This window comes from Vombatus ursinus, unplaced genomic scaffold (assembly GCF_900497805.2).
Source record: "Vombatus ursinus unplaced genomic scaffold, bare-nosed wombat genome assembly UNPS02009205.1, whole genome shotgun sequence".
In the NCBI taxonomy this organism is placed as follows: Eukaryota; Metazoa; Chordata; class Mammalia; order Diprotodontia; family Vombatidae; genus Vombatus; species Vombatus ursinus.
Genome location: NW_020948983.1, coordinates 2901901 through 2917530, shown reverse-complemented (window position 1 = coordinate 2917530; position 15630 = coordinate 2901901). Strand labels below are relative to the sequence as shown.

The 15630-nt window shown below is 36.1% G+C and overlaps 1 protein-coding gene across 2 annotated transcripts in view; it reads right to left on the bottom strand.

Annotated features, from left to right (window-relative positions):
* PDZD8 (PDZ domain containing 8) overlaps positions 1 to 15630 on the bottom strand; it is a 93159-nt gene that overhangs the window by 54682 nt on the left and 22847 nt on the right. For both annotated transcript variants that reach the window (XM_027851639.1, XM_027851638.1), the window contains exon 2: positions 8539 to 8664. In XM_027851639.1, coding sequence (XP_027707440.1) covers positions 8539 to 8664 — 126 coding nt within the window. The remainder of the gene's footprint in view (positions 1 to 8538; positions 8665 to 15630) is intronic.

Below are 15630 nucleotides of genomic sequence, written 5' to 3'. Positions count from 1 at the left end.
GTCTTGGTAGTTGGTTTTAAGTAGTGGTCAAACTCAAATAAAAAGATATTTCTGAAGCTACATAATGACTTGGAAAACCACAAATTAACATTATTTATGTTGTATTGTATTTTTATCTATTTTGTTAAACATTTCTCAATTACATTTTAATTTGGTTGGGCCTTGAGTTTGACAGCTGTGTTTCTGAAGACTGCCTATGGTTATGGCATGTTACCATCCAGATGATAAATCTTTCTTAACTGGCTAGGCTGGTTCTCTACATATAATCTGTCAACTGAGCATATGCTATAATAGTTTAAGTGGGAGAATGCCTATTTTAAAATACTCAAATTCCAATTCTCCCCAGCAACTCAACGTGGGTCTAGCCTCCATAAAGCAACATTATAATAGCTATATCAAAGCATAACTCATTAACATTCAGTTGAAAAGACATACTACTGCTCATATTTGAAATGATAAAAACAAGTTTAAAACCAGTTTTGGCCACAATAAGCATGAGAAAATTTCCATCTGTAACATTCACCTCCACTACTGAATTTGGGACAGTGGATTGTTTTCTTTGGCTATCTATGTTTTATGTTTCTTCCAATGCCAACATCTGTTCTCAACTCTAAAAACAACTTAGTAAGAGAACCCGAGTGCCATGCACAGAAATACACTGTAAAATTGTTGCTGATAAGAAGTTTCAATTTATTTCCACAGGATATATAATAAAAGCTTTGGGGGTTAGACAAAAGTATGGAAATATAAATTATCTGTTCCACATTTTATTCAAGATCAGTTTCTAAAAAAATCACAAAATGAGACATTTATAGAAAACCCCATGATAATAAAAGTAAATTCATCTATGTACCATTCTAACAAACTTGGTAATTTTTAAACAGGTCTTTGTTCAAAGAGATGATGAATTATGAAAATGTATGTTTAAAAATTAATAACCCAGGAAACTACAGTCCATTCATTTAGAAAGCTAATTCAAAATAAGAGTATCCACCTTCCAAGTCTTTCCGTGGCTCTTTTTCAAAATGTGATTGATATTTTTGCTAATAGAAAAATTAGTCATTATAGCTTTACTCAACAAACATATTAGATGCAATAATATTAAAGAAGCTCTCTTCCACTTAAATGTTGTAAGAATTTAACATTGTATTTTGAAATTGTAGTGTATACTCACATATAGTCCTAGAATTATAGTTCTGAATAAATGAAAAAACATTTACTAAGTGCTTACTAGTCAGTCAACAAGCACTTCTGAAGTCCCTAATATGTGCCAGGCACATAGAGTTATACCATTTACAGCGAATTAAATAAAGAGTATCTGTCAGAAAGTATTGTGAAAGTATATTAAAAAAAATTGGATTTGTAACAATGAAAAAATTGAGAAAGAATATTTTATCTGTTCTAATAAAAAGACTTCTTTACTTCCCAGTTTCAAGCAATTTAAAGGGGAAAGGGTCTTTCATTAGTTAGTGGATCTAAGAGTGATAACTTAGGTAACTCTTGATAAGAATAACACTGTCTTTTCCCATTCTTATAAATGACAGGATATTGACCCACCTAAGGGCACTCTCCTCCTTCAAACACTAGAAGGAACAGTACTAGGGATCTACTCCATGGGAAACATTCCTTATTAATTCTGTATTCTCCATGTAAGTATTTGGAAGAACACTATTAATTCTTCTAGGATAGCAGTCTTGGAGGAAGGGGATAGAGATCTGGTTATTCAACTTTTACTAATGTTAACCCAGAACTGTATTGTTGTACTATCCTGATTTTCTCCTTTGTGTTTCTAAAAATGTTACTTAAAATTGTCTTGGAGCAGAAATATGTCAGAGGGTATGTCCATTTTAGATAGCTCTCTAAGTCAGAAATGACTTGGAATTAGATTAATTTTAAATTAAATTACTTCTGGTGCTTAAATGGAGAGTACAGTATTTTTTCTTTGATAACATCCAGAACTTACTCTGTGCCTCTGATGACAGATAAAAAGGAATATACTACTGTATATGTAGCCAAGCTCTGCTATTACAACTGGGGACAAAGGGAAAAAAAAAGGTAAAACTCTCAGCTGAAGACATTTTTTCTTCTAGGTCTTTTGACACTAACAGAACTAAACAAACTGGAGAATGATCTCCATACATTGATGTGATAGCTCCCGTAAAGTACAGATGTAATACCCAAGAAGATGTGGTACTAATGGGGTTATGTGTATATGTGTGTGTGGGGGGGAGGGGTTAGTATTAGAGTAATAAAAACAACAACAAAAGCTAGCATTTATATTTAAATAACAAGCAAATGTGAGGCTGCATTTGAACTCAGGTTTTTGTGAATACAGGTCTTTCACTCTACCAACTATATCCACTATACCACCTAGCTGCCTCCTTTCTTCCACCTATTTAAAGGTCTCTTTCTTCTGTAAATCATTGCAATCATCTTCTCCTGGTTTTTATATCACCAAAAGGTTAAGAGGATGCAAGTTTCCAACTTTCCAAATACAATGCCATCTCTGAAATAATAACCTTGTGGGGGCAGCTAGGTAGCGCAGTAGATAGAGCTCCGGCCTTGGAATCAGGAGGACCTGAGTTCAAATCCAGCCTCAGACACCTGACACTTAGTAGCTGTGTGACCCTGGGCAAGTCACTTAATCCCAACTGCCTCACAAAATAATAATAATAATAATAATAATAATAATAATAATAACCTTAGTACTCTTCAACAGGTTTTCCTAAGGGTTTTTATTGCTAATAAATGACAAGAAAACAGTCAAAGGTTAAAATTAGGGATCAAAAGTAGAACACTACAAAGTTAGAGGAAATCTTGACTTCTTGAGTGAATAGATATCCCTAGACTCAATCAAAAAAGATGTAAACAAAATCCTCTACGCTGAACATAAAATGACACCCTTTCTTTTCATTTTTATTCCCAGAATTAGCTTCCTAGTCTTTCAAGCTTCCAATTCCTTTTTTTTTTTTTAATTCTTGAGGCTATTTCAAAGTCACAAAATGATTTTATGTTCATCTTTTTCTGATGAAAAGGGTGCTGGGTCTGAAGTCAAAGAAACAGGATTGAAATTCTGGCTCTGGTACTTAGCAAATACATGACCTTGGGCAGCCCATTTCACCCCACTAAACCTCATTTGATCATCTATAAAATCAACTTCTAACTCTAACTCTATGGACATATGGTCTTGGAATTTTGTTGAGAGGAAAGAAGATAGCAGTCAAATCTCTCTGGTCAGCTTTAAAAGCCACAAGTGATCTGAAACATCTTTAAGTTCTAAGGTAAGTAAAGTTGATTTTAAATATTTAATTTAAAGCTTTATGATGGTGATTATTAGTTTTAAGCAATTTATGAAGCAATAGATTATTTTTTATGCACTGTATACATGTTACATACAGGTAATTTTAGTAATAAAGTTACTGCTTACAATAGATTTATTCAATTTGTTATTATAATAATAATAGATTTATTGTCACAGTAGACTCATTCAAGAAGGAATTGTGAGAGACACAAAGATAAAAAAAAAGACTTAACCCCTAATATTAAGGAATTTATAACCAATAAGAGAATTAAGAAACATGACAATGAGTAACACAATCTAAAAGAGAAAAAAAGGGGAAGGGGGAGAAAGAGATAGGGAAAGAGAAAAAGACAAGGAGGGAGGGAGAGGAAGGGAGAAAGGTACAATTTACAAAAATGGCAAAGTAATGTGGAAACTGATTCTGGCTAGGATTATCAGGGAAGGAATGAAAATGACATCTGAAGTTTAGATCTCCAAGATGGGGAAAATCTCAACAGGCATAAGTGGGAGGTACAACATGACAGTTAGGGATGTCTCTTCCTCTGAGGCAGATATTGAGTATTAGAGTAAAAATTATAACACTTTTTGGGCATTATTTTCCCTTCTAATCATACCAAATATTCATAAGTTCAGTAGAGAGCTAAAGGTCTGCTACATTACTCAAACTCAGAAAAAGAACCAGAGATAACTTCAAGAGGAGGAGGGATAAAAGGGAATTTACCCTCCATTCTCAAAAAAAAGTGCTCCTAGTCATTCCTGGTTTCTCTTCTAATGGGAGTTATCAACTTCTTCTTCCATATTCACTTTTAACATGCTACTTCTACCTGAATTAAGTTTACTTTTTAATGAATATACAGTAGAACACCTGACTAAATCTTTCTTGTTTTAAGACCTGTCTGCAGCTCTAAGAAATCAAGCAGTTCTACCTGGTGTCAACCTTCCTATAGCCTTTTCTCCTAACAAAGGGTTTAAATGAGTCTTTGGATTGATGCAGGTTTTTTCTATTCTGTTAGCCAGCATTCAGTTTAAAGGTAAAATTCTATAGTGGGGGGATTCAATCAACCCAGTAAATTCAGTATTAAGGAACTTTGCTGTAATTTCATTACAATATATGGACAAGCCCTTAATCTATTTGAAAGGACCTTAAGGTTTGGGAGTATTGGATAAAAGGCAGGTGATGCCAGACAAGAAAAAAACAAAAAACTCTTGTGATTGGTCCAGAAGATTATGTCACTCCTCTTAGTTGATGCCCTGAGGGAGCTAGAAGAGAAGGGCAGCTGCAGCTGTCTTATCTCTCACCCAGTCATAGAGGCTGTGAGCAAATGGTGCCTCTCTCTTTTGTGTTTATTCTTTCCTCATCTTAGGTGAAAGAATATTCTGAGATGAGTGTCCAAATGATATGGTGAGTTTGGGAGATTCAGAGGTCCCACTGGCCAAGTGCAAGCAGTAGCAGTGGCTGCTATAGTGGTAAAGTCTAATAATAGAAGCAGCACCTGCTGACAGATGTGGAAAGATAGTACCCCGAAGATGGTGGCAGTTTCAGAGAGAGACCCTTCATGGCCTAGAGAAGCACTGGCTATGAACTCTCAAGGGGCCCAGCAGAGAGCTACACCTAAGAGGAACTTTATGAGAATTCCAAGAAAAGAGAAAAGGACTTCCGGGGCTAGGAGCTGAGAGGTGTCCCTTGGCCACGTGTGTTCCCTAGGCATGTGCCCAATATCTTTGAACATGAATACACTCTCCCCAGGAAGGAACAGGGGGAGAGTATGCAGGAAATATTTAATATGAATTGATCTTAGTATAACCATCTTGGTAAATTCTGTTGCTAAATGCTAATTGAAGCTACTGGCTGAGTATCAATGAGATGCACACCAGATAGGGTTGGCACACCACAGAGTAAGTAGCAATCACCCCACTGGGGATTCTAATGAAAATGAGTACAGGTAAGACAAAGTAGTCCTCAGTGGGGTTGTTATACATGGCGGCTTCATCTGAGATAATCTTGATGTCATTAACATTTAAAATGACCCACTAGAGCTAAGATTCATCACCAAGACTCTTATATACCATAGCTTTATGAAATCCATTAGAAAAAACTGGCATTTTCCCACTTCTTTTAGATTACAATTGATCAGTTTGTTTTTCCAGTGTATTCCTTTAAAATTCGGACCTGTTCTTTTAAGATAACTTTTGTTTGAATGCTGATATACTGAAATCTATCCAACATCATCCAACTATTTCAAGTATTGTGTCCAGTACACTACAATAGCTCATGCATGTTTTTTTTTTTCCCTTTTCTCTTAAGGTGACCTAAGCTTTGCTTGCTGGACTAGATAGAGAATTTAATAAGGCTTACTATAAGCCCAACACTATACTAAATGCTGGGGATAACATAAAAGCAAACAAAATATCACTTGCCCTCAAGAAGCCTATATTCAAATGGCAGAAAACAACACATTAAAGGGATTCTAAAAGTGAAGAGGGGAGGGGAAAATTTAGGAATTGTTGGGGAGACCAGGTAGAGAGCAAGATGAGACAAAAACTCACCGTTCAGAGCTCACCTATAAAACTTTTGATCCAGAGAAATCAACCTCAAGTACTTAATCTCTTTCGGAATTTACTTGACCTTTCTCTCTTTTTTTTTTTAAACGAAGTCTACTCAGCCTAACAAGGAATGACTATGGACACTCATTTGTAATCTCCCAAGTGATGCAGGGATTCCTGGAGAAACCGTAGGTACCCTATGTTGTTTTAGGGGGCCCAGAGGATTTAGGTATGTTTCAGATATGATGGGACAACTAGAGAGATTTTGTCCAGACCTCTACTTTGACTCCTCAGGTTTATGAGATCCCTGGAGAAATTTTGAGTGCCAGTGTTGTTGCAAAGACTCAAAGGAATTTTTTAGGAGAAAGTACCACATCACGGGCAAAGTGGGCCTGTTCAGCACCAGCAGTGATTCCATCACTGACAGCCTGCCCCATAATGAATTTCATGAGGACCACAGAAGGAAGAAAAACATCTTCGAGGAAGAAGTCACAAGGTAACCCCTGGGCCTATAATATGGTATTAATATGAATTGATCTTACTATAACCATCTTGGTAAATTCTGTTGCTAAATGCTAATTGAAGCTACTGGCTGAGTATCAATGAGATGCACACCAGATAGGGTTGGCACACCACAGAGTAAGTAGCAATCACCCCACTGGGGATTCTAATGAAAATGAGTACAGGTAAGACAAAGTAGTCCCCAGTGGGGTTGTTATACATGGCGGCTTCATCTGAGATAATCTTGGTGTCATTAACATTTAAAATGACCCACTAGAGCTAAGCTCAGCTCCTAGCCCCGGAAGTCCTTTTCTCTTTTCTTGGAATTCTCATAAAGTTCCTCTTAGGTGTAGCTTTCTGCTGGGCCCCTTGAGAGTTCATAGCCAGTGCTTCTCTAGGCCACGAAGGGTCTCTCTCTGAAACTGCCACCATCTTCGGGGTACTATCTTTCCACATCTGTCAGCAGGTGCTGCTTCTATTATTAGACTTTACCACTATAGCAGCCACTGCTACTGCTTGCACTTGGCCAGTGGGACCTCTGAATCTCCCAAACTCACCATATCATTTGGACACTCATCTCAGAATATTCTTTCACCTAAGATGAGGAAAGAATAAACACAAGAGAGGCACCATATTATACCATATTATACCACTAATATTGTACTTTACATTTGTTAAGCCCATTCTTCCCAGGGAGAGCATGAGGGACATGGTGAGCATGGGGAAGATGAGGGACAAGATAAGCATGGGAAGTATATGCTCCTGGATTGACAAAAATGTTTTGTACCAAGTATTCTTGCTATAGCTTATTACTAAATCACTTTTCTAAAAGTGAATTCATATCTACTGGCTAAATGGTGATGGGAATCAGACCAGTAAGCAACAGAACTAGAAACCTCAGCTCCTCTAAGAATTCCCCCCTAGAATATTGAGAGAAGACTCAACTGCCTTCCAGGGACCTCAACCTTCAAGCCCTGGTCTGAGTTGGGTAATGAGGCTCAAAGGGGATGTGAGAATAAGATTAGAAGGTCAGTATCCTGAATTAAGGAAATGCTACTGCCATTGGTCTCTCCCTGGTCAAAGAACATGTAGGTAACATATTTTAGAAGGGGCATTAACATATTGGATAATATCCTTAGAAGGGTAACCAGGATGGTGCGTAGAAAGGAAATCACGTCACCATAAAAGGATCAACTGAAGGAATGCTATGGGAATGCTACGGAATGCTAAGCACTGAAAAGATAATATTTAAGTGGGCAACAAGATAACAGTCTTTCAGTATTTAAAGGACTATCTTACATAAAATAACAATAATAATGATATCTAATATTTACACAGTGCTTTAAAGTTTGCAAAGTGCTGTGAATATATTATTCCATTTGGTCTTCATAATCTTATGAGGTAGGTGCTATTATTATATGAGGAAACCTAGATGGACATAAGTTAGGTGACTTGACCAGGGCCACACAGCTATTAAGTATCTAAGGCAGAAGTCAAACTCGGGTATTCCTCTATCTACTATAGCACTTTTCTTCTCGGCCCCAGGAGGCAAAACTACAATCAATGGATAGAAGCTGTAAAGATTTGTGCTCTATATAAGGAAAATACTTCTTAACAATTAGAGCTACCCAAAAGTAGAATGGGCTGTCTGAGGTAAAAAGTTTCCCCAGTTTTTCCCCCTAGAATATTTTTAATATATTTAACTACAACAACCAACATATGTCACTTTCTCTCCTAGGTCAGTATTTTAAATAAGCAGTTGTGTTTTCAGATGCATCAGATGCATCCCTAATCCTGGCTATTAGTTTCCAATCTCTATTCCAGAGTATTTCAAATTATTTTAAAAAAATTTGTGGTACCCCACTCACCAAATCAAATAACAATAATTAACATTCATATTAGTTTGGCAGGAGGTGATCTCAAACTCCACCAATAGGGTTTCATAACTTTAAAAATTCCGGTGAGCATTTTCCTATAAGTATTTTCTTTTCAGATATTGTTTTCTGGGAAGCCACTTCTACTTTTATAAAATAAAAGAATTACTTTAACATAAGATGAAATTTAGGATTATAGCAATATAATAGGTGAAGTAGCATAAATTATCACAAAATAGGGTTAAGTGCAAATATTACTTAAACATTATTTATCTCATTTATCTTAGTTGAAATTCAGCAATGACAGAACAAACATACCTGCTACATTCTATTAGAGTAATTTTAAGGCGGCCTTCCGCAAGTCCAGATTGTTGTATGTATAATCGCCACTCATTTTCTTCCTTTGTGGTTTGCGAGACTTGAAATGGGAAAAACGGCTTGAATCTGACAAAAATTAAAAAGAAAAAAGTTGTAAGTTTCTGGTTTACAAAAACCTTGGGAATGACATAAAATATGCTAATGTAACCACCTGCAATAAAAGACCAGTCAATCTATTTTTTCTTTAGGTCATGTTAACGTATTTTTTATTTGACTAGGCCAAGATTAAATTTGGAACTCTAAAATATATATCTCATGTAGGAAAACATTTACCTTTCCAAATCCAAAAAAATCAATACTAAAGTCAAAAACAGAACAGAGATATCCTTTCTTCTAATTCCATACTCCATGTCAAGATACCATGCTATCTCTTGAAAATACCTAAAAGATCTCAAAGGTCCTACAGATTAATATCATATTAGTTTTAACGTATCTAAGAATTAGTGGGATCAGCTAGGTAGCGGATAGAGCACCAGCCCCGGAGTCAGGAGAAATCCGGCCTCAGACACATAATGCTTACTAGCTGTGTAACTCTGGGCAAAAAAAAAGAACAAAACAAACAAACAAACAAAACAATTAGTGACTCCTAGTGAAATTTTAACTTATATACTAGAAAATCTAAATCTAATATGTACAGGGAAAAGAGAAGAGGGGCATGGAACATTAGTCAATTACATCAAGCATAGAGCACTGGTGCTAAGCCCACTCCTCTCTCACCATTCTCTTCTCTATAAAGAGGAAATAGGAAGTAAAATTAGGAAAAGAATGATTACAAAATGGATGGAAATAAAAAATTAACAATCCTAACTATGAATGCCAATGGGATGAACTTACCCACAAAATGGAAGATAAGATGGACTTTAAAAAGAACAATCCAACAATATTTTGTGTATAAGAAAATGGATTTGAAAGATATTCACACAGAGTTACAATGAGGGTCTAAAGCAAAATCCATTATGGTTCAGCTGAACTCAAAATGGCAGGGGTAGAATTATGATCTCAGACAAGGCAACAGCAAGTATAAACTTGATTAAGAGAGAAACAAAGGAAACATAATGAAATGTATCAAAGATAAGGAATTAACACCATATATACCACACATACACACAGACAAATATAGATAATAAATGGCAGAGCATCTAAGTACTTAAAGCAAAATTGCCAAGAACTGTAGGAAAACAAGCACATGAATGTACTGTTGCAAGAGCTGTGAAATGGTACTGTCATTCTGGAAAGAATTTGGAACTACACCGCAGAAGTTACTACCAAACTGTGTACAAACTTTCTGACCCAGCAAATGACCGACCACTTGGCCTATATCCCAGAGATCATATAGAGGGAAGAGACCCCTATATAAAAATATATATATACACACATATACACATACATACATACATATATATATATATTTGTAGTGGCTCTTTTTGTGCTGGCAAAGAACTAGAAGCTAAGAAGGTACCCATCAATTAGGGAATGGCTGGACAAATTATGGCATATGGAATTAACAGAAATACCACTGTGATGTAATAAATGATGAAGGGGGAAGAGAAAACTGAATGTGTTGGTGTACACCTATAATTCATACTGCTAAAGTATTTTAGCTTAAATCCTTTTAAAAGGATTTACCATACTGGTAAATCACTTGAGTTTGGTAGTTCTGAGCTACAGTAGGGCCAAAGTCATTTGGGTTTTCAAAGTCTAGTACCAATATAATGAATCTTGGGGAATAAAAAAGTCTTCAGAATACCTATGGAGGGGAAATAAACTAAATTGTAAGGATTCTTAGAATTATACAGTGCACTGCATAAATGAAGCAACAAGGTAATGTTCCTAAGATGCACATTCTAAATATAACTCTAAAATTAGAGGTTGAGGGACAGCTAGGTGGCACAGTAGATAAAGCACCGACCCTGAAGTCAGGAGGACCTGAGTTCAAATCCAGACTCAGACCAAACACATGACATGGTGATCCTGGCCAAGTCACTTAACCCCAATTGTCTAAAAAAAAAAATAAAATAAAATTAGGGGTTGACGTGGAGATAAGTTTCAGAAATATATAAAGAATTCTCTATTTGTTATTGCCCAAAGGCATTCTGATTCTTATATCTTTAAAGTTGACTAATCTTAAGAATAAGAGTTAATTATACCTTAAGTACTTTGTTGGCTGGCATGAACTGAGATATAAAATGTTAAACATCTTTGAAATCAACTGGTGGAAGGGTTGTATGCCTGTAGGCTATAGGTCATGAGAAGGTTACGTGGAAATTTGAGTTGCAATTCTAATGCCCTTTTACTTGTGGTTTATGACATAGACATCAAGAAAGTTTTACACTAATACTGAATTCCTGCAAAAAGATCCTAATCCTTCATAAGAAAAGCATGTGTGAGTAGTAGCTGAAGCCACTAGAAGCTTTAGTCTTCTCCATAAGGAACTAAGCAGCAGTGATGACAGTGGATCAGAAGCAGCAAGGACCAAAAAAATAAGAATCTTTCTTGAGGTCTACAAGAAGCATGGATAAATTAAAAGATTCCTTTTATAGTTAGAGGTAAAATAACCGCAGACAAGGGCATGAATAAAGACAAAGTATTTCAGGAGACAGAAAGGAGGACAAGAAATTATATTTTTGTTCAGGAATTGATTAGAAGTCTAAAGTAAACTTAATTGAAAGACACAAGTTTAAAGAATTCACTTATTTAAGAAAGGTTTATGTGCATAAACTTTTGCTTTTTATCATTATTTTCAAAATAAAGTATCCTAGTTTTGCTTATAAAAAAAGAATTCCTATGTAATAAAAATATCTTTAGAAAATCATGTAATTGATGAGCAATGTCTAGAAAAAAATGTCACTGCTTTTAAGGCTCTGGGGCTTTACATGTGTCACAATAAGTAGAAAACTTTTATTTCCTTTGTCATCAATATAGGGCTATATAAGATCATAAAATTTTAGCACTGGAAGGGGAATTCATAATAACTGATATTTCTATAGTGCTTTAACAACCTTGCAAGCTCTTACAACTATTATTATTCTATTTTACAAACGAGTAAACTGGATCTTCAAAAAATGAAGTGAAGTGGCAAGAAGCCTTTGCCAGGGCTCCTTATCCTTGTGCCTTCCCTCTGAGATTGCCCCTAATCTATCGAGGCTTCAGCTTGCTTATACATAGTCGTCTGTATGCTGTCTTCCCCATCACACTTGTGAGCTCCTTAAGAGCAGGCTCTGGTGCCCCTCTCTCTTTCTTTGTATTTAGTGTTTAGCACAGTGCCAGGCACATAGTAATCTTTTAGTAAATATGCTAGCTGACTGATTCGCTTATGCATGGCTGCACAGCTGGGAAGTCCCAGAGGCACGTCTTCCTGACCCCAAGCCCCGTGATCTTCACTATACCCTGCATCTTCTAGTAAGAGTTTCCCCAAGAATTCAGAAATCTCTTCTACAACACTGGTGATGTTCATCTCTTATACTTTCCCTGACAAATTGCCTGTTCTCATTTTCTATTCTGGGGAAGCTTTAATTATTAGAAAATCATTTATATGGAGCCAGAAGCTCTAGAGGGTACATCATTTAACATAAGAAGTTAGTGACATTAAGAAGTTAAGTCACATAATTTGTAGTCTTCTCCCCATTGGGTCAGGATTAATAAAGTTTAATAACTGACTTTAAAAGAATATTGTATGTGAATTCTTGATTCCTAGCATAGTTCCTGACATATAGTAAGTGCTTAATAAATGCTTATTGATAGACTGATAAAATCTTAGTATATTTGGCAAAAGTCTTCCTAATATAAAACGTTCTTATAAAATGTCACCAACTTTTCTATAAAATTCCAAGGCACAGTCAAATCCCTTCACATAGGAACAAAGAAAGGGAGTGTGTTTCCTTGGGGTGAGTACTACTTAATAGACTCCATGTTCCCCCACATAGAACCAAGTTCCACCAATACCCATATTTCCCCTCTGAAGATTAGAAGAAGAAAAAATTAATGCAGGCCTCTCACATAGACTTGTCTCTTTTTTCCGTATCCTAGGCAGACAAATTCATAGGTGTAATTGGACTAGATTTTCTCAAAGGTTCCTTCCTATTTTACGTATGAAGATTCTGTGTTTCTAATTTCTTATACTCCATTTGGGACTTCTTTTATCTTCACTGACTTTATATTTGTCTGCCTGCTATTCAAACTCTAATTTAAAATCACTTTAATTACCTCATTTCTTTTCTTCCTTTTTTCCTTCCCCTAGCCCCAACCTAATAAATCAAATTCCTACTGGGCTATTAGAAAGATAGCTGAATAGCAGGACACTGGACAGTAAGTCCCCTACTACCTCCCCTCCCCAAAACAAACAAACCAACCTCCTCCAAATACACCTAGAAAATGCACATAATCCTGATTAGGGAATTCCTAGAAAAAGTCATGAGTCATTTTTCCAGCCTAGGTTGGCATATGTGGACGGCCACACTGGAGACTGAGTCTGGCCAGCAGAACTACTGGTGGAGTATTCCGACCCAGGATTAGGCTGTACACACCAAAGTAAGTCAAGGTCCCACGTCAATACTGGAGCACTACAATGAGGACAGGAGCCAAGTAGAAGCTTTTTCTTTGACTACCCAGTTTCCAGGTACAGATCCAGAACAATCAAGGAGGAGAACTGCACCACTCTCCCTCCACTGCCACCCAAGGACAGGCCCTGGACTCTGTTAGCAAGAGAGGAGCAGGTTCAGAAGCAAGCAACAGCTCACACCCTGAGATCAGTTTTAGAAAAACTTGGGAAGACTTATATGAACTGATGGAGAGTAATGGGAACAAAATCAGCAGAGCAATTTATACAACGACAAAAAAAGGATAAAGACAAACAACTCTGAAAGACTCAGGAACTCTGATTAGTCTCATTATCAACCATGCTACCTACCTCTCAAAAGGTGAAAAACTCAATACAGAATGAGACATATATGTATGTATATATGTGTGTGTGTATTTCTTTACACATATGTGTATGTGTGTATGTATTACATGGCCATGTACAGGGGTTTTGTTTGTCTTTTATTTTCAATAGAATGGGAGGGATTTGGGTTGAGAGGGTGATATAGCAAATTTTTGCTGATTAAAAAGTATATAATTTTAAAAAAAATTTCAAAGAACAAATTCTTATTTCTAACAAGGTACTGTGCTGACCTGACCTTTGCTGCAAAGTGAAATGAGCAGAGCCAGCAAATAATATGTATGACTACAACAATGTAAAAAAAAAAAATGTACAACCACCACAAAACAATTGAAAACGAAAGTTGCAAAATCATAAATGAACAAGGTTGGCTCCAAAGTGATGAGAAAAACCCTTCCCCCCACATTCATTTCCAGAATTAGGAAAGTGGACTCAGGGTCAGAAACACTGCATATATTGTCAGACTTTTTTTAATGTATCAATTGGTTTTGCTGATTTTTTTTCTCTTCTTCCTTTTTTCCCCATTTTCTTTTTGAATAATTCTTTTATTATATTCTCAAGGAGGGGAAGGATGCAGCAGAAAATTTATGTAATATAAAAATGAAAGATATTAATAAAAATTATCTGAAAAAAAAACTAGGTTGCTTTTAGTCTTAATAGACTACATCACATCTAGAGATCACTAAAGAATTGTACTTAAGAATTTTCCATCTTAAATGAGACTATATAGTGATATAACCAAAAACCTGTGATCTCATCAGCATGGGTACTATCAGCACCCATGCAGATAGTAACCCATCCATGCCTTCTCATCCTATGTAATTCTTATCCCTGCTCTTTCTTAAATCTGCCATATAGGATCAACCAAGTATGTTGAGAGATCTTTCTCTGACTCTGTTAATGTTTTGTAAATGTCAGCACATCAAGTTATTCTTCTATACTCCCTTGTTCTTATACGAAAGACCCATTTCTTTTTCTATTTACGTAATGGTATCTTATACGTCATTTGGAGTTGTCATCAATTAATTGCTGCAGTCTATTGCAAATCTTTCCACGTCCCCTGGAATACCTATACATGTGATTGTTCAAATGTCATAGTGTTCCATTGTTCCAACCATAAGGTATCGATGAAAGAATATCAATATTAAACAGATAGGTTTCTGAGATGGATGAAGCTTGGGCTAGCTGGTTGCTAAGGTTCCTTCCAACTCCAAGATGCTCTAATTTTGAGGTACAGGCAACATTCCAATCCCAGAATCTCGACTCCATATTGAGTACTCTCTCCATGACACTTGAATTAACGTGTGTTTTGGGAACCTACAGTATAATCAAGGTTATCAAGAACCCACAAGGAACTACAGCTTTCGACAGCACCAGACCTGTTTTTAAATTTTAATCAACTGGTAGAAATCTAACATACTACACAAGAATCAGCAAAAACCAGGGTCTTCAACTACTCCCATATATATGCAATACAAGTGTCTTATATCTTCAAAATGATTATGTTATCTATAAAATTAATATTGAAAATGATTACATATTATTATATATACCACACTTATGGAGACACAGGTAGATGGCTAATCATCCTCCAAAATTAGATCACTGGATCATCTTCCATCTATCTCTTATTCTTGGGTTCCTGTTTTTTTTTGTAGTTTACTGCCCTGTCATTGGTTTAACAGATCACTAGCTACCCTCTTCACCTTCCTTTCTGCTTGTCCTTTGTTTTTCTTGATGCTTCTCTCACTCCTCAGTTTTTGAAAAAAGTGCTGGCCTTCTGCAGACACCAACAAAGTATCAATAATCATTCCCTGCCAGGATGTAAGCCAGACAATCACTAGGAGCTGTGTTATGTATGACTTTTCAGATATTCCAGCTCTTCTCATATGCCACATGTGTTTAAGTATTGATAAGAAAACAAGAACCCTGACTATTCTTCCTCCTTCCTACTCTCTAAATCCCACTTCCAGATCAGGAATTATGGTTCCTCAGAGCTGGATTCTATATGATTAAGTACTTACTAGGAGATTTTTTTTTAAACTGTTCATTTTGTGACAAAATCAACTTCTAAGTAAAAAGACAAAAATGCCAAT